This window comes from Solanum stenotomum, chromosome 12 (genome assembly GCF_019186545.1).
Source record: "Solanum stenotomum isolate F172 chromosome 12, ASM1918654v1, whole genome shotgun sequence".
Lineage (NCBI taxonomy): Eukaryota > Viridiplantae > Streptophyta > Magnoliopsida > Solanales > Solanaceae > Solanum > Solanum stenotomum.
The window spans coordinates 48,235,004-48,254,900 of record NC_064293.1 but is presented as its reverse complement, the minus strand read 5'-3'; the positions used below and the strand labels follow the sequence as shown (position 1 = coordinate 48,254,900).

Here is a 19,897-nt window from a genome sequence, read left to right as displayed (position 1 = left end):
CTAGATACTTCATGGGAAAAGCACCCTCTAAAAATCCAGTTCTTGCAATGATTCTGCTTTTTGTATCCTCATCAACTCCAGCTAAATACACAGTTGATTTCTCCAAATTAGCCTCCAGACCAGTGACTGCACTAAAGTGCGCTAATGCTTCCATTACTCTATTTACTGAGATCACATTACCTTTGCAAAAAATCATTAGATCATCAGCAAATATTAGGTGGGTGAGTTGCAGCTTCTTGCACATTGGGTGATATTTAAAGTTCGGCAATTGACTCATAGTATGAAGAGTTCTAGACAGGTACTCCATCACAAGTACAAACAATAGAGGAGATACAGGGTCACCTTGCCTCAGCCCTCTCTTTCCAGCAAAAAAACCATGGTTACCCCCCTTTACTCTAACTAAAAACATGGTGGTAGTGACTCCCAACATAATCCATTGAATAAATTGTCCAGGAAACCCAAAAGCAGTGAGTACTTCCTCCAGAAACTCCCAACTGACCATGTCATATGCTTTCTTCAAGTCTATCTTCATAAGACATCTAGGAGATGCATTCTTCCTGTTGCTAGCTAAAAGATTTTAGACCTTTAATTGAAATTTCGCTTTAGGCCTCCAAGTACGTTGAGCCGCCCTTGTAAATTGGTTGTTGGCTTGACATAAACCCCGAAATGACCCATCAAACTATTGAATCAAAGCATGTCAAATAGTGTAACATAACATGTCAAAATGCAACTCGAACAAACAAAATCCAATTTGGGAGGTTGAGTCATGTTCTCCAAATTGTATTTGACACGTTATTTGATCTATTCTGACTCAATACTTTTTTACCAAACAAATAATCAGTGAGTTAGATCATGACATGCTTGACTACTTACCTGAATGGAGATAATATAATCCTTTAGCTGCACCAATACAAATGTCAAGGCATTTCTTCCATGGAAGAGGAGTATTCTCGGTGTTGTACAATTGATCACGGAGGGTTCCATTAGCCATGTAATCATAAACTAAGATCATCTCATTCTCATCATCACAATAACCAATTAAGGACACTAGATGTCAATGTCTTAGCTTTGATGATAACATCTCAATCTCTGTTTGGAACTCGTGAACCCCTTACTTTGATGAAGGATTCGATCTCTTGACTGCAACTGTGGTTGTACCATTGTCGAGGTACCCTTTATAAACATTACCAAATCCTCCATATCCAATCACAAATTTATCATCAAAATTGTCTGTTGCATTTTTTATGTCTGCTATTAAAAAGATTCGGCACAGATCGGATGGTAGTGATGATGACTTGGGAACACTTGTACCAGAATCTTTTTGTCGTCGTCGGGAAATTAAGAAACCCAGAATTGAGAAAACAGCAATAGCGCTAGTCACACCTAAGATGATAGCAACAATGATATGCCATGATATTCTTTTCTTGTTGTTGTTGTTTGGTGGTGATTCAATCGGACCTTTAAAGAGGTTTTCATTTGGATCACTCAATTTGAAAATTTCTAAACCATTTAAGATAACATTTTGATACGCAGAATTCGGGTTAGGACTCAAATCAATTGAGACGTTTTGCTTGTTTCGTCCACCATCTTGGTTTCTAACATTAGCCACATAGTCTTTGAACACTGGCATTCTCCTGCCTCCACTCCATTGTATTACATCGGCCTCTCGCTCGGCCATTTGGTTTCCGATAGAAATGGAAAAACTTCGATTGTTTATTTCTTTAACATCCGGCTGAATCTCACAAAAATGTAGCCTGAAAAGATAATAGAAGCCAGATTTTAGAGGGAATTCCCAATCCAGTCTCTGGCTGTGATTGGCCATAGTCCTAGAGGTTGTGTAAACTATGGTCGGTGCAGTATAAGGCGGGGTTTTAGGAGTGTAAGTGATGTTGGCATCATCAAAATAAGGAGTTTGAAAGCCGAATCCAACAACAAATGCATCATCTGAATCCCATACACGATACATCCCTGTATCCTCTGTGCTTGCAACTGAATTGCCTCCCACGTTCAGCCTGTACAAAGTTTCAAGAGCAGTGCTGTTATTGATGTAAAATGGATTAGTATGCCCAGCCAACTTGATGTCTCCATGGATGTAAAGATCAGTTGGCACGGAAACTATCTCAATCCCATTAACAAAAGCATATGAATTTGTCACGGGAGAAAAGGTTACACTAAGAATCTGCGTTCCATTAACATTAATGACAAATTCTTTTCGAAGAGTTTTACTAGAATTGGTAGTTGCATCGAAAGCGCTGAAGTTACTCAAGAGGATAATATGATTAGCTGTGACAGAGAAAAAGGATTCAGATTTTGTGATGTCAAGGTAGGAGGAGGGATAAAAATGGAGACGGAGGAATTTGGTGCCAGGGAAACAAGTATAGTGTATGTGAAGGGAGATTGAAAAATTCGGGCGTTCATATAAGGGACTCTAGTGACTGAAGTGTCAGAAACTGTGGCTGTTGAGGATATGTTTAAAAAATTCGAAGGCAAGAGATCATTTGGGTAGTCGGTATCAGTATACCATTGACGGCCATCGGATTCATCTGTGGTGCGCCACAACTTAGCAAGAAAGAGTCTGGCGTGATAGCCATAATAGTGACTGTCATGAGATGTAATAGGAGAAACGAAATCAGAGCCATGGCTAACCTGTCCTCGTTTCGAAAATTTCTGCATTTGGTTTGCAGATATCAACAATTTTATATATATATATATATATATACTGCACAATTGCCAAAAAATCGAGTCATTTTTCCGAGTTTCTGTAAAGTTCAAGGTTTGTGCAAAGAGAAAAAGTACAACAAATTCTTAAATTCATCTGCATTATTGGTCCTTATTTTCATTTTCATGTTTTTTCTTTTCTTGATGTGATTTGTTTTCTTCTCCGTAGGGCAGTATGAATAGTGTAACTATTTTTTCACTATTTTGTATTTGCCAACATTTTTATATTGTCAAAATGAGCCGATTAAGTTGAAATTGGGTAAATTAAAACAGGACGAGTTCATAAATATGGGGTCATTTGTCCTCAAAATTGATCATCTTTTAAGTTTTTTTTTTCCTTTAGCATTTTAAGTAATTCAAAGTAGGTGGTCAAAAAAATTCGGTAAATAGGGTCATAATCCTAAGTAAATATCTATGAATAAATAAATGTAGTGTTCAAATTGCCTTGTATGCTACTCTCTCTATTCCATATAAATTGAATTTATGAGATAATGCATACTTATTAAGAAAATATTTAAGGAAATAATTTACACTATTATATGTCCTTCATAACTGTAACTTTATAATTAGTGCAATATGTCTCATAGAATATATCAAACTTCATTAAAGGAAAGGAAAAATATGATAAAGATTTCAAACATTCATTTTTAACTTTTAACAACTTAATTATTCTGAATAATTAAAAAAGCTCCAAAAATTCAGTTAATATGAAATAAAGGGAATACTAAATTTCATATTTAAAATTTAAATACTAAAAGAGTGACAACATTTAATTAAAATAGCTTTTAAAATTATATATTTGTTTAAAGAAAATCTTAAAGAGTTGATGATGAATATTAGTTTAACTCTTAATTAAATGGTTAACTGATTTTGAAGGACTGAAAATTCAGTGACCCAAGAGTTGGCCTAGTCAAATAATGACAAAGAAATTAAAGTTGCAAAGATTAGGAATTATTGCACTGAAAATGGAGACCACATATCTATGTACCTAGGAAAATATAAAATAGAAAAATGAAACTGAAATATAAAGGTAAAGAAGACTTGTTAATTAGGGTGTCTATTGTTTTTCTGTAGCACATGCAAACGATTTTTCGTACTAATAAAGCTGATGCGTTTCTTTTCATAGTCTTTGTTAGAGTTAATATCTTAAAAGGTCACTGAACTATGAGAAATTATCTAGCAAAATCATTGAACTTTGTTTTGTTTCAATAAAATCACTCAACTTAAGGCTTTTATTTTAGAAAATCACTCAATTATATTTATCAATAAAATAAATTTTAAATGGCAAATCAAATTATTTTTATGTCATGTAATCATGGACTCTACCCATACAAAAATTATAAAATCTATTTATTTTTATACCCATTTTTTTTCCTCTCTCGCTCTATGCCATCAGTTTGAACGCATCGGCCGAATTTTCAACTTTGTTGTTTATTATTAATTATTATATATGCAGTGGCTGATCCTATTTACTCGGGCAGCTAATTGATGCCAAGCATACTGTGTATTATGGGATCAGATTTATCGTTCCTTTCTGGTCTCATAGAGTTAGAGACTTATCCTTTCGAAATTAATAGATTTTATGATTTTTTTAATTTGTGGAGTTCATAATTATAATTATATGACATAAAAGATAATTTAATTTGTCATCTAAAATTTGTTTTAATAAAAAATGTACATTGGTGATTTTTAAAGATAAAAGTCTTAAGTTTAGTGATTTTATTGATATAAAAAAAAGTTCAATGACTTTGTTAGATAATTTTCTATAGTTCAGTGACCTTTTAAGATATTAACTCGTCTTTGTTATGTTCCATCTCAATAATTCCACTAGAGAAGTAGGCAATATGATTCTTCAACCGGGGTAGGGGCGGATGTAACCAAGTGGATTGTGAATCCATCACGCGCGGGTTCAATCTCACTCGTTTGCCCATCAATAAATGGACCGTTTGTTTCGAAGTTTTATGGATTAAAATTTAATTCATCTAATACATTGTTTGGTTACTTTATTTAATTTAATTCATGGATTGTTTATCCATCATATATAGTCTTATCTTATTCCTAGAAAATGGAGGGATAACTAATCCAAGGTTTAATAAATCTTGGATAAGACCCCTAAATGACTAAATTATCCCCTTATTTCTTTTCCTAAATTTCTTTTGTAATTTAATTTCCTTTTTATTTATATTGGAATGGTTATAAATGTTCTTTTAATTCTCCAAATCTATTTAGTGTAATTTAATGATTTGACTAATATTTTTTTCTCCATTTTTTTGAATTTTTTCTATTCAAGTAGTTTGTTGATCAACCACTTGAACTATTTTTATTTTTTTTTTAAAATAAGGTTTAGGTATTGAACAATTTAAGTAGTCTTAAATCTACGTTAAGTTTAAGATATATTTAACCAACAAAAAATTAGAAATACACTGTGCCATCAAGGATCTACTTAGTGGTACATCAAACCTTAAAATTAATAACAATTAAATGGAATAGATAATCCTACAAAAAAATACTAATATTGTTCGGGAGTTATCTACCTTGACCAGCTAATTACGTGAAATAAACAATTTCAAAATAACACAAGGATATAATAGAAAACAAATCTTTTGTAGAGTTTTAAATTAAACACAAAACTAAGTAGAAAGTAATGAACCAAACACTTGACAAAAAATAATCCCTATGTTATCAATGTTTGTACCAAACGACCCTTAGTTATTAATATAAGAATGGTCCCCCTTATCTGTACTTCTCTCAAGTGAGAATATAATTTATTTTACCACTATTATATTGAAGTGTATGAACATAACTTCTTAAATTCTTCTTGATAATTTTGTGATGAAGTTGTGGATCCCTTCAAATTCTTAGCTAGCGTTTGGCCATAGATTTCCAAATATTCTTGGCAAATATAATTTGGGTGAAAATTTGAGTGAAATTTTACCATGTGTTTGGTCATAGTATTTGGGAAATATATTTCACTTTTTTAGAAAATATGATTTATACCCATAAGTTTTAAAAATTATCAAAACTAACCATAAGTTTGTATTACAAGTCAATTGGATCTTCATTGCAACAAATAACAAGTAGTGTCCGAGCAATGTGGTAGTTTGGAGTGAGTGCTACAAGCATCATTCCATACATTGTGAAGTAGATAAAACACGTGACTTTGTTACCCTGAGCCGATTGCTCATCATTTTCATCAACAACCATATCATCACTTTCATATTCACTGAATATTTCATCACTACTTTGGTGTTCACGTAAAAAATTATGTAATACAATGCAAACAACTATTATAGAGGGTGTTTTTGTAAAAGATAAAAGTTTGGTGTAAAATTTCGATTTTCAAAAGATCCCAAATAATGAGATTTGACCCAAATACTAGAAAAAACTAGTATTTGGGAATTTGCCAAAAATATTTGCCAAATAATGACAAATTGTATGGACAAACACTATTTGCCAAATTTTTTCCCAAATATTATTTGGGAAATCTTTGGCCAAACGGGCCCATTGTGTACACTGGGTGACTGCCGATATGTTAAATAAGAATTCTAAATTATTTTAGGTAGGAAAAGAAATATTTGATTCTATATAATTTCACGTCAATGGAATCTTGTTTGCGTTTTTCTTTTCTTCAGATCCTTGGAAGTTCAAATTATGTATTTCTTTGTATATGTTTTTTAAGATGCAATGATTATATTAATTTCTATCGAGTATTTCCTCTTTTTCAAATCAAATTTGTAAATAGAATTAAGTGAAACTTCATCATTAATTTTTATCCAAATAAAAAGGTTTAGCCTTAATATAATGGCTTCCTGTAAGTTGTCTTTTACAAGTTTAACAGGTAAAAAAAAAATGATACAAAGAGTTGGACCTTAAGCCTGAAAAGCCTCATCGACCCAACGGATTTACAATCTCAGAGAAAATGGCAACGTTGTTCAATTTGGCACTTCTACTGATGGACATGGATATACCATTGCTTGCCAACTTTCTTTCAATTTCACTTAAATCTGAGAATATTTCATCTTCATTCATAGCATCACCATTAATAATCAACGGAAAAGAGGACCCTTCCACCTCATGATCTGCACCCTCTTGAAGCTGTAATGCAAATTCTAAAGTTTTACAACATCACCCATTGATGGCCTTTGAGCCCCTTCTTTTCTCAAACAATGATATGCCAATTCTGCAAACTTCCTTAAGCATTCTGGGGCTATTTGTCCTTTCAAGTTAGGATCAATTATTTCTTCAAGTTCTCTCTTTTTACAACTCCTACAAGCCCATTCAGCCAAATTCACTTGCCCACTTGGCAAGTTTGGATTTATTGCTGGCCTACCGCATAACACTTCAAACAGAACCACCCCAAAAGAATAAACATCTGATTTTACTGTCAATCGTTGACGCTTGTAGTATTCAGGATCTACATACCCAAAACTTCCTTTCACTGCAGTGCTAACATGGGTAATATCTGTCCCACCTACTGAACCTACTTTGGACAATCCAAAATCGGACACCTTGGCGACCCATTTATCGTCCAATAGGATGTTAGTTGACTTGACATCTCGATGAATGATCATATGTTTGGTACCTATAACAGCAAAATGAACTCACTTTTAAGCAATTCACTCAAATTTAAACGATCTTAATTGTAAATTGCCTATAACAGCAATGCAGTCATGACATGTTTATCAATTTATTGATTACTTACCTGAATGAAGGTAATATAATCCTTTAGCTGCACCAATGCAAATGTCAAGGCGTTTCTTCCATGGAAGAGGAGCATTGCGAGTATTGTACAAGTGATCACGAAGAGTTCCATTAGCCATGTAATCATAAACCAAGATCATCTCATTCTTATCATCACAATAACCAATTAAGGACACTAGATGTCGATGCCTTAGCTTTGATGATAACATCTCAATCTCTGTTTGGAACTCGCGAACCCCTTGCTTTGATGAAGGATTCGATCTCTTGACTGCAACTGTGGTTGTACCATTGTCAAGGTACCCTTTATAAACATTACCAAAACCTCCATATCCAATCACAAATTTTTCATCAAAATTGTCGGTAGCGTTTTTTATCTCTGCAATTAAAAAGTGTCGGCACAGATCGGATGGTGGTGATGATGACTTGGTAACACTTGTACCAGAATCTTTTCCCCCATTTCGTCGTCGGGAAATTAAGAAACCCAGAATCGAGAAAAAAGCAATACCGCTAGTCACACCTGTGATGATAGCAACAATGATATGCCATGATATGCTTTTCTTCTTGTTGTTAGGAAAAGCTAATGAAGCGATCGGAGCTTCTGAGGAAAATTCAGGAGTCAAGGCGGCCGGATTTCCGTTTGCTTTTGAGGGCAATTCATGAATTGACGGAGCCAGACTCCCATTTGCATCACCCAATTTGAAAATTTCTAAGCCATTTAAGATAGCACTTGAATGCGATGATTCTAAGGTACCATTAGCATACACAGCTTTTGTTTTCATGTTAGGACTCAATTCAAGCGTAATATTTTGCTTGTTTCGTCGGCCGTCTGGGTTAGTCACATGCACCACGTAGTCTCTGTAAACCGGGAATCTCCAGCCGCCACTCCATTCAACTACTTCCGCTGCTCGCTCTGCCATTTGGTTTCCAATGTATATGTCAAAAAATCTGTGGTTCACTCCCTTAACTTCCGGCTGAATCTCACAAAAATGGAGCCTGAAAAGGTAATAGAAACCAGAGTTTAGAGGGAATTCCCAATCTAGGCTCTCTCTGTTATTGGCCCCGGTCCTAGTGATTGTGTAAACTATGTTTGGCGTAGTATAAGGCGGGGTTTCAGGAGTGTAAGTGATTTTGGCATCATCATAATACCAAGTTTGATAGCCATATCCAACAACAAATGCATCATCTGAATCCCATACACGATACATCCCTGTATCCTCCATTCCTCTGTGCTACCAACTGATTTGCCTCCCACGTTAAGCCTGTACAAAGTTTCAAGAGCAGTGCTGTTATCTATGTAATAAAAATCATTCTGGCCCACCAATTCAATGCGATGGTCTCCACGGATGTAGAGATTGGTAGGCATGGAAAGTATCTCAATCCCATTAACAAAAGCATAAGAGTTTGGCGAGGGAGAAAAGGTCACATTAAGAATCTGAGTTTCATCAACATTAATGACAAATTCTTTTCAAAGAGCTTTACTAGAATCGGTAACTACAGCGAGAGCGCTGAAGTTACTCAAGAGGGTTAAATGATTAGCTGTGACGGAGAAAAAAGATTCAGCTTTGTTGAAGCCGGAGTAATTGGCGGGGTAAAAATAGAGACGGAGGAATTTGGCGCCAGGGGAAACACGGAAAGTGTAAGTGAATCGAGATTTCATGATACAAGCACCAGTCGTATAAGGAACTCTATTGACTGAAGGATGCTTTTCGGATGGTGTGGCTGTTGTGGATATGCTTGAGAAGTTGGAAGGTAAGAAATTTGGGAAGTAGGTATCAGTATCCCATTGACGGTCATCAGTTTCATCGATGGTGGCTGATGGTGCGCCACAGTTGAGCAAGACATAGACTCTGGCATTATACGAAATAGTGGCCGTTATGAGTCGTGAGAAGAAATAGGAAATTAGAGCAATGGCTAACATGGCGTTGTCCTGAAAAACTATGTATGTGCTATTTGTTGTGCAGATATATATAGTAGCCGTTTGACGATCAAGTCATTTGTAATTTTCTGTATTAAAAACCGACATCATTTTATTTAAGTTTTGTACAAAAAATAAATACCAAAATAACTTATTATAAGTGCACCAAAATAGCTTATTAAGACTATTAGATTATTGCACTAAAGAAGGGGACCATATATGTACCCAAGAAAATACACAAAGCAATAGAAATGGTAGAGGAAAACTTGTTAATTGGGGGTGTGCATCTTTTTCTTGTAGGCCATGGATGCTGCCTTTCATTTTCATAATCTTTGTTACGTTCCACTGGAGCAATAGTCGACATACTTGAAAGGAAAGGTTTTGGGTTATTTTCTTTGGAATTCGGATGATTCTTTGTAAATTGACCAAAGACTTTTCAACATCAACGGAAAAATGAGGTGGGAAAAAATATACTTTCCTTCCCAACCACATTATTTGTCACATTATTTTGTTTACAAGTCTTAGTTCCATATTAATTGATCATTTAAAAAAATATATATATATATATCCCGAATTTTATTTTACCCTTACAGTTAATACTCTTTGGAAGCCTAAACAAATTTAAGAATCGTTTGGTCCCAAGAATACTTGGGAAAAACTTGGAAAGTGATATTTGGTCATATAACTTGGCAAATATATTTGTCAAGTATCTCAAGTTCTCAAATACTAGAAAAAATTAGTATTTGGGCCAAGTTCTAATATTTGGGGATTTTAAAAATTCAAAAATTACGTCAAACGTTTATATTTTATAAAAAAAAATATCCATTATTTATTAATTCCAACTAATAATTGTAACTCCAGAAAAGTTTGAGTTCTAATTTGAGTGAAAATTTAAGAAAAAGGAACAATTTGTGTTTAATGGGTTATAATTATAACTGAATCAATGACAAGTTTGAATTGGCGACTAATGTATTGTTTTGCCTATATTGTTATTTTGTTATTGTTGATTGTTAACAATTATATTAGTTATAAGGTTATTTTTTAATAGAACATATTCATTATAAAATGATATTACAAATTTATGGGCATTTTTAATAGGAATAATTTTTAAAACTTATGGGTAAAAATCATATTTAATAGTAAATATTTTTGAGAAAAATTGAGGCCAAACACATGGTGAACTTCACTCAGATTTAATTTACCATTGAGAAATTGGGGCCTAACGCTAGCTTAGAAATTCCAAAAGTTCATTAATAACGTTGTATCTATTTCAATGATACTATTCATATGCTCTATGTTACTCTCTTTGTCCCTATTTACTTGTTTATTTTTGACTTAGTATACCTATTAAGAAAATAATAATTGACATAGTGAATTTATCATTTTATTCCTATTAACGGATAAAATTCCACAATCAATTTACTCATTAAAGAAGTTCTAGATTTTTTCAAGAACATTAACTCTCTAAATAATTTGAGAGTATAATAGGTAAAAAAAAATATAAATTCTTTTCTTGATTTGTCAAAACAAGTAAAAAAGCAAAGTTGGACGAGTACAAAGGGACAAAGAGTATTAAACATATTTTTCATAAATGATCTTGATGTGCATTAATATGAATGAAGGATAAATTAGTAAAATTGATCATCTTATTTATGATTTTTTAAGCATCATGTAAAACGGAATGTGATTAACTAATATGAGACTCAGAAAGTATGTGCTTTAACTATCACATCCTTATAAAAAAGTTAATTTGAATATTTAGTATTTCCAAAAATAATTATTACTAAAGACAAAATGGAAAGAATATACTCAATTGTGTTTTGAATTTCTAAAATGACAAATATTTTAGATCATCTAATTTTAAAAAAGACGATAAGAGTAATATCTACTTTTGCCTGACATATGAAATGTATGTTCTCATAGGACGTTAACCTTTTGTTTTGTTAATAATAATTCTGTAAAAAAAGGTTGTGGATCCCTCGTATAAATAACAAATAATAATCCTGAATTTCTAGGAAAAGAAATACAATTTGTTTGTACAGTTAATTAATAATTCCACCCCTTTATTAATTTGTTTTTTCTTTTATCCGGATGACTAGTCAAAGTTTTTGTGTTTTTGCACTATTAAGTCGCAATTGAATTAGGAAAGATATTTATTCTTGATGTGATTAATTTGTTTCCTTCTGCTTAAAAATCTTCTCCATAGGGTAGCAGTAGTATGAATGGAATTTCACTAGTCTATCCAAAGAGAGTGTGAATAGTAATTTTTCAAATTTTGAGAACTACTATTCAACTCTCTAAATATGAAGAATAGAGAGTGATATGGAGTGCCCATTCTTTATTTTACTCTCCAAGTACAGAGAATAGAAAGTAAAATATGTTGGAGAAAAAGTACAGAAAAATCTGGAAATAATAAAAAGGGGTTAATACCTCAGATGGTCACTCAACTATCCACTTTTGCCTCAGAAAGTCACTAAACTTTTAATTTTCACTAAAAAGTCACCATGTGAGTGACTTTCTGAGAAAAGACTGGATAGTTAAGTGACCATCTGAGGTATTAACCCATAAAAAAGAGAAGGAAAACTATGATTACTTTTAATTTCTGATTAATTGGAAGTCACAAAATAACAAAATACGCCCACATGATATTGTTGACACCTAATTTTGACCCTCCCCGATAATAATTAATCTCGAGCTTCTTAATTTTCAAATGATTTAAAGTAATTAATTTTAGAAATTTCAAAAAAAATAAATTATAATAGAATAATTTGCAGTTGTTTCAAATAGTTTGTCACTTGTTATAATTTTTAAATAATAATATGTCTTTTATACAATTATGTATATAATTAGTGTATTTTATAAATATCGGAAAATCGTCTCAAAAAGATTTTGTTTAACTAGATATTTGGTTAGTCTGTTTAGTTATCTAATAGTTTACAATTTTGAGTTAATTAGTTAGTTTATAATTAAGTTAATTATTATATAATTATGTGTCTAATTAGTATATTTTACGAATGTTCAAAATTGTCTCAAAAGGATTTTAGTTTTATTTAAATATTTGGCTATTTGGTTTAAATTAATTAATAGCTTATATTTCGAGTTAATTAGTTTATACTTAAGTTAATTATTTTATTTTGTTTAAAAAATAAGAAGCTCATAATTAATTTATATTAATTCATCTTGTTTAAGTTTTGACCAAATTCATCGATTGAATTTGATTTGGTTACGATTGAAAATTATTTAGGGATCTATTCTTTATCAATTTATTCCAACCAATTAAAAGACCAATTTTGGGCCTCTTTCCTTAAACCATTCCAGGCCCATTTTGCTTAATTCAGCAACTCAATTCAATTCTCAACCCCTCTTCCTTCAATTTCCAGACCCCACTCCCTCTTATTTTCGGCCCATTTCCCTGTTATTCAATTCTCAGCCCACTATTCAACAATAATATACCAACTACGTACAATACCCTTTCACCAACGCACAACATACAACAACAATCCAACACAAACCGACCCCACCTCTACACTGTTCTTCTTCTCCCCTGCGAAAATGAGCCAGCAGCCCAGAAAATCGTACAGCAGGCATGCCTCTGTCCTCCTTTCCCCTTTCGGAATGAGTCAAAACCTCAAAGACAAGGTGTTTAGCCGAAAGGGTGAAAGGTTTTGAAGTTTTGAATTTCAAATTTTGGCCTTTTGAATCCGATTTTTATTCCTTTCCCCCCTCAAAATCTACCCTAATTCCTCCCTATATAACATCTCTTATGTTCATTTGTAAAGGGGGATTTTTTTTGGGGTTTTGGATTATTTTGTTGAGCGAAAATATCTAGAACAAAATAAGCAAAAAATAGTTAAAATACATACCAAATATACTCCTAGGAACCAGAGGAGGCAACTAGTGTGAGTAGGAATCTCGTTGTGGTCGTGGAAAGTTACTTCTTTGCTCGTCTCGGTCTCAGTTTGCGGCGTTCACAAAGGTAAATCTTATCTCAGTTCAACCTTTTCCACTTTCTTAATGTGTTAGCTATTTATTTGTTAGTTATTGCAAGTCTCCTAAGCGTTGGAATATTCTTATCGTTTTCGATTTAGTGTCGACTGTGAATTAGTGATGGAACTTGTTTAGCTATTCAAATGTTGCTGTTTGTGTTTATTTTCTGGAAGGCTTGATGATTCCTCTCCGTCTCGAACCTCTTTTTCTCCTTGTTAATATCGGCTCATGCCACTGTTTTTTTTCTCATAATGTCACTACGAATTATGATAGTTGTTTGTTTTTGCTAGTGTTTATGTCTAGCTATGTGGTGGTTTCGATTCGTTGGAAGTAAGTAGCGTGAGTAGACGAGATGGTCATCTCAACTGCTTGAATACTTTATTTTATTTTGGTATTGGTTTGCTCTGTCTCCTTTTTCCTTGATGACCTCTTATTAGATTTTTATTTTTTTATTTTTTTTACCCTTTGCAAAGCATGCCAAAAAATCATTTTCATGTATGTATTTGGATATAATAATATTTGGTTGTTTCACCTTTCCTTCATCTATGTTGTCTTGGGATTTGGTAATTTCACTGCCTAGAATGATCTTTGGTTCAAGTCTCCACCATGTTTCACATAATATTTCTTGTTTAAAATTGATTACCGTTTGTCAATTGAGTGAAAGCGGAAAATCTGAATTTCTTACTTTAGTTTCCAAATTTTGTCTTTGTTAGAGTCGGATTTGCAAGGTCATTTGCAAGCATGGTTTTTTTTTTGTGGTTAACCTTTCATTATGTGACATGCTGATTTTTTTTTTATTCCAAGGATAAATTCCTATGGCTCTGTTTGCTGCCTATAAGTTTTAATAGTTCTTTAAATAACTTGTCAATATGAGAATATACATGGAATTGGAAATTGGCAGAGACTAAAAAAAATATAAATATAAAATTTGATTTGATCATAATTTGCATAGCGTTTGCACCTACGGTCTCCGGTTTACATTCTTGCTTTGATCGCACGTGATATGATTTTGCTCCTTTAAAAGAGTTGGTAGTATGTAAATTCTAGAATGTAGTAGATAAATATTAGCATATGAGAGTATAATAAATATTAAACTATGGTGGTATGTAAAATATTAAAATACGGTAGTAACAAATAATAGAATATGGTAGTGTATAAATTTAAGGACACGGTAGTATATAAATTCATAATAGAGCAGTATATAAATTTAGGATATGGTAGTATAATAAATAATAAAATATGGTTGTATATAAATATTAGAGCACGGTAGTATATAAATTTAGAATATGGTAGTTTAATAAACAATAAAATACGGTAGCACATATATTTTTTTTAGAATTTGGGAGTATAATAAATATTAAAATACGGTAGTCTTATAATACGGTAGTATATGGATTTTAGAATATAGTAGTGTAATATATGGTAGTGTAGTAAATATTAGAATATAACAAATTTTCTTATATTATTCATAACTCTTACTTATTGATTCTCATTTTCGTGTTTGCATGTGAAATTTGTCCGGGTCCTCACGGACTCTATCCTCGCATTTTCCTTTGGGCCACGGAGGCCCATATCCCCTTTTATCCGAGTCAGCTAGATAGTAAAATCGACGAACAGGTCTTGAAATTGAAAGAAAAGCGGAGCAAATCGGGAGTTGAAAAAGATTGGGCCAAAGCCTACCTTTATTTATTCGGAATTGTATTTTGTTATTATTGGGCCTAAGCCCTTGCCATTTTGCTTACTATTACTTGTTAGTTCCTAGGACAGGTGGAGAAATTGGGCTTAAGGTCCAAAAGAAAAATATTTATCTCATGTTAGACTAGGACAGGTGCAGGTGACTCAAATGGGCCAAAGGCCCAAAACGAAAATGGGCCCAAATACTGGTCCAGGCGAACAGAAACCCGATTTGGCTCCAACCTTCTTTCCCTCTTTACTTTACTGTGTTTGTTTGGCTTGCTAGTATTTGTTGTTAATCTTAGGGTCGAAAAGTTCAAATCCCCGGAAGACGCCTATTTTGACTTAATAATTTAACTGAATCAGTCATTGCTTAACAAGACTTAAAAGAACATTTTATTGCAAAATTAGCTGACTTAGATAATATTTAAGTACTTCCCTTTTCCCCTTTAAAATAGTTCTAACTATAAAACAACTCAAATTTTGCAATTTAAATTAAGTTAAATTATTTTAGCCAAATAATCAATTGTTGGATAACCGCGTGTTAGCGGGCATTTCAGGTGCTTTCAAACCCTTCCCGAAATGCTAATAAGAACCTCGAACCCTTTTTAAATATTTTTCATTAGATTTACTGTTTTAATCTTTTGAAAAATAAGTTTTCTTAATTTTTCTTAAAAATTAAGTGGCGACTCTTAAACCAGTCAAAATAATATTTTTCTAAATAAAACAGATATATAGGCTAAGTGATAAATAACTAATCCTAAAATATAGGTCCTATAACCCACTAAAACACTATTTCAGCAACACTAGGAAACTACCTAACAGAATGCAGAAGACCAATTCAACCAAACTATCCATGTCCTAATTTACGTGTTCCTACTTTGTTTTGAATCACTTTTCAACAAAATAGAGGTGGGTTGGAGATGACCTGAATCTCACAAAAATGGAGCCTGAAAAGATAGAAGAAGCCAGAGTTTAGAGGGAATTCCCAATCCAGGTCCGGTAAATCAAGAAAAGACAATTTTTTTACTTTTACTCAATTAATTACTTTGAAAAAAGATAAAACTTCTTGAAAATCTTGAATTTTTAATTCATCCACTTCATAATTAATAGGGGTAAAATGGTAAACTCAATCAATTATTATTTTCTTAATAAGTATGTCAATTCAAAAGTAGACAAGTAATTGAGAACAGAGGGAAGTATCTATTTTGCATTTATTAACCAATGATATGAGATGTATGCAATGTCCTCTTAGTTAATATGATTAGGGGAGAATAGTAACCTCTAGTCCCCTTCTCTTGAGTGAGGATATTGTTTATTTTGATCGACTTTATGTTAAGTACGAAAGATGATTAGCGAAAAAAGAAAAAAAGATAGTATGTTCTGTTATATATGACATTAACCTTTTAATTTCTTCTTGATAATTTTGTGACGAAGTTGTGGATCCCTCCAAATTCCTCTTTGTATTATTGTGTACAAGTGACAACGACATGTCAAATAAGAATTCTGAATTATTTTAGGTAGGAAAAGAAATAATTGATTCTATATTTTGCTTTTTATATAATTTCACGTGAATAGAATCTCTCTTTCCATTTTTTTTTTTACTTCAGATCCTTGGAAGTTTAAATTTTCTTAGCCAAAATGTATACTCAATAGAGTTCAAATTGTGTATTTCTTTATATATGTTTGCAATGACTATTAATTTCGATTGAGTATTTCCTCTTTTTCAAATCAAATTTGTAAACAGAATTAAGGGAAACTTCATCATTAATTTTATCCAAATAAAAAAGTTTAGCCTTAATACAATGGATTCCTGTAAGTTGTCTTTTACAAGTTTAACCTGTAAAAAAATGATACAAAGAATTGGACCTTAAACCTGAAAAGCCTCATACATTTCAATAGTTCATAGACCCAATGGATTTACAATCTCAGAGAAAATGGCAACGTTGTTCACTTTGGCACTCCTACTGACCGACATGGATATGCCATTGCTTGTCAATTTTCTTTCAACTTCACTTATCTCATCTTCATTCGTCCTTACATTAGCATCACCATTAATAATCAATGGAAAAGAAGGGTATACGTATCCATCCACCTCATTATCTGCACCCTCTTGGAGCTGTAATGCAAATTCTAAACTTCTTACAACATCACCCATTGATGGCCTTTCGACCCCTTGTTCCCTCAAACAATGATATGCCAATTCTGCAAACTTGCTTAAGCATTCTGGGGCTATTTGTCCTTTCAAGTTTGGATCAATTATTTGTTCAACATTTCTTTTTTCACAACTCCTACAAGCCCATTCAGCCAAATTCACTTGCCCACTTGGCAAGTTTGGATTTATTGCTGGCCTACCACATAACACTTCAAACAGAGCCACCCCAAAAGAATAAACATCTGATTTTACTGTCAATCGTTGGCGCTTGTAGTATTCAGGATCTACGTACCCAAAACTTCCTTTCACTGCAGTGCTAACATGGGTAGTGTCTGTCCCACCTACTGAACCTACTTTGGACAACCCAAAATCAGACACCTTGGCAATCCATTTATCGTCCAATAGGATGTTAGTTGACTTGACATCACGGTGAATGATCGTATGTTTGGTACCTATAGCAACAAAATCAACTTAAGTAATTTGCTCAAAATTAAGCAAATTGGATTGTAAATTGGTTGTTGGCTTGACATAAAACCCGAAATGACCCATCAAACTATTGAATCAAAACATGTCAAAATGCAACTCGAACAAACAAAATCCAATTTCGGAGGTTGAGTTGTGTTCTGCAAATTGTATTTGACCCGTTATTTGATCTATTCTAACCCAATAATTTTTTACCAAATAAAAAATATATATCGTGCCAGTTAGATCATGATATGTTTATTACTTTATTGATTAGTTACCTGAATGGAGGTAATATAATCCTTTAGCTGCACCAATGCAAATGTCAAGGCGTTTCTTCCATGGAAGAGGAGCATTGTCAGTGTTGTACAAGTGATCACGGAGGGTTCCATTAGCCATGTAATCATAAACCAAGATCATCTCATTCTTATCATCACAATAACCAATTAAGGACACTAGATGTCGATGCCTTAGTTTTGATGATAACATCTCAATCTCTGTTTGGAACTCGCGAATCCCTTGCTTTGATGAAGGATTCAATCTCTTGACTGCAACTGTGGTTGTACCATTGTCAAGGTACCCTTTATAAACATTACCAAATCCTCCATATCCAATCACAAATTTTTGATCAAAATTGTCTGTTGCATTTTTTATCTCTGCAATTAAGAAGTGTCGGCACAGATCGGATGGTAGTGATGATGACTTGGGAACACTTGTACCAGAATCTTTTCCCCCATTTTGTCGTTGTCGGGAAATTAAGAAACCCAGGATTGAGAAAACAACAATACCGCTAGTCACACCTGCGATGATAGCAACAATGATATGCCATGATATTCTTTTCTTCTTATTGTTGTTTGGGAGTGGTGCTGATTTGATCGAACCTTCTAAGGCCAATTCAGGATATGGAACGGCCAGATTTCCATTTGGATCGCTCAATTTGAAAATTTCCAAGCCATTTAACATAGCAATATCATACACAGCTCTAGTTTTCATGTTAGGTCGCAATTCAAGCCACACTTTTTCCTTGCTTAGTCGGACATCTGGGTCTCTCACATACACCACGTAGTCTCTGTACGTTGGGATTCCCCAGCCGCCACTCAGTCCAACTACATCAACTTGTTTTTCTGCCGTTTGATTTCCGATGTATATGTCGAAAACCCTGTGGTTTGTTTCATTAACTTCCGGCTGATTCTGACAAAAATGGAGCCTGAAAAGATAATAGAAACCAGAATCTAGAGGGAATATCCAATCCAGGCTCTGGCTGTTATTGGCCATGGTCCTAGAGGTTACGTAAACTATCCTGGGCGCAGCATAAGGCGGGGTTTCAGTAGTGTAAGTGATGTTGACATCAAATTCAGAAGTTTGAAAGCCATATACAACAACAAATTCCTCATCTGAATCCCATACACGATACATCCCTGTATCCTCCGTGCTAGCAATTGAATGTCCTCCCACGTTCAGCCTGTACAAAGTTTCAAGAGCAGTGTCGTTATAGATGGAACAAGGATCATTCTGGCCCACCAATTTGATGCGATTATCTCCACCGATGTAAAGATTGGTGGGCATGGAAACTATCTCAATCCCATTAACAAAAGCATAAGAGTTTGGCGAGGGAGAAAAGGTTATATTGAGTATCTGAAATTCATTAACATTAATGACAAATTCTTTTCGAACAGCTTTACTAGAATTGGTACTTGCAGCGACTGTATAGAAAGCGCTGAAGTTACTCAAGAGGGTAAAATGATTAGCAGTGACTGAAAAAAAAGATTCTGATTTATCGAAGCCAGAGTAATCGGCGGGGTAAAAATAGAGACGGAGGAATTTGGCTCCAGGGGAAACACGGAAAGTGTAGGTGAATTGAGATAGCATAATACGGGTGCCAGTCATATAAGGAACTCTATTGATCGAAGAGTCTTGTTCAAAAGCTGTGGCTGTTGTGGATATTCTTGAAAAGTTGACAGGTAGGAAATTTGGGTAGTGGGCATCTGTATACCATTGACGGCCATCGATATCTTCAATGGGGGCTGCTAATTTTGTGCCTTCCAATACTCTGCCACAATTCAGCAAAAGATTGTCTGTGACATTGTAATCGTACTGTGGCGTGAGAGTCATAGTGACTGTCATTAGATGTAATAGGAGAGAGGAAATCAGAGCAATGAATAACATGGCGTTGTTCTGAAATTTCTCTGCTATTTGGTGTACAGATATCTACTTCTTCAATGATCAAGTCATTCTGTTATTTCGATTTTTCTGGAGAAAAGGCTCAAAATAGTCCCTCATTTTTG

At 33.6% G+C, this 19,897-nt stretch overlaps 1 protein-coding gene and 1 pseudogene across 1 annotated transcript; both read right to left on the bottom strand.

The window, feature by feature from the left end:
- The window catches only part of LOC125847492 (receptor-like protein kinase FERONIA), a 53,132-nt pseudogene extending 43,786 nt beyond the window's left edge, over positions 1–9,346 (bottom strand).
- Positions 9,347–16,790: 7,444 nt separating this feature from the next.
- LOC125848929 (receptor-like protein kinase FERONIA) lies at positions 16,791–19,771 on the bottom strand. The gene is made up of 2 exons (XM_049528898.1): positions 17,894–19,771; positions 16,791–17,602 (listed from the first exon to the last, which is right to left on the bottom strand). The coding sequence occupies exons 1-2, from the start codon at positions 19,734–19,736 to the stop codon at positions 16,899–16,901; spliced, it is 2,547 nt and encodes an 848-aa protein (XP_049384855.1). The 5' UTR covers positions 19,737–19,771; the 3' UTR covers positions 16,791–16,898.
- Between the last annotated feature and the right edge of the window lie 126 nt (positions 19,772–19,897).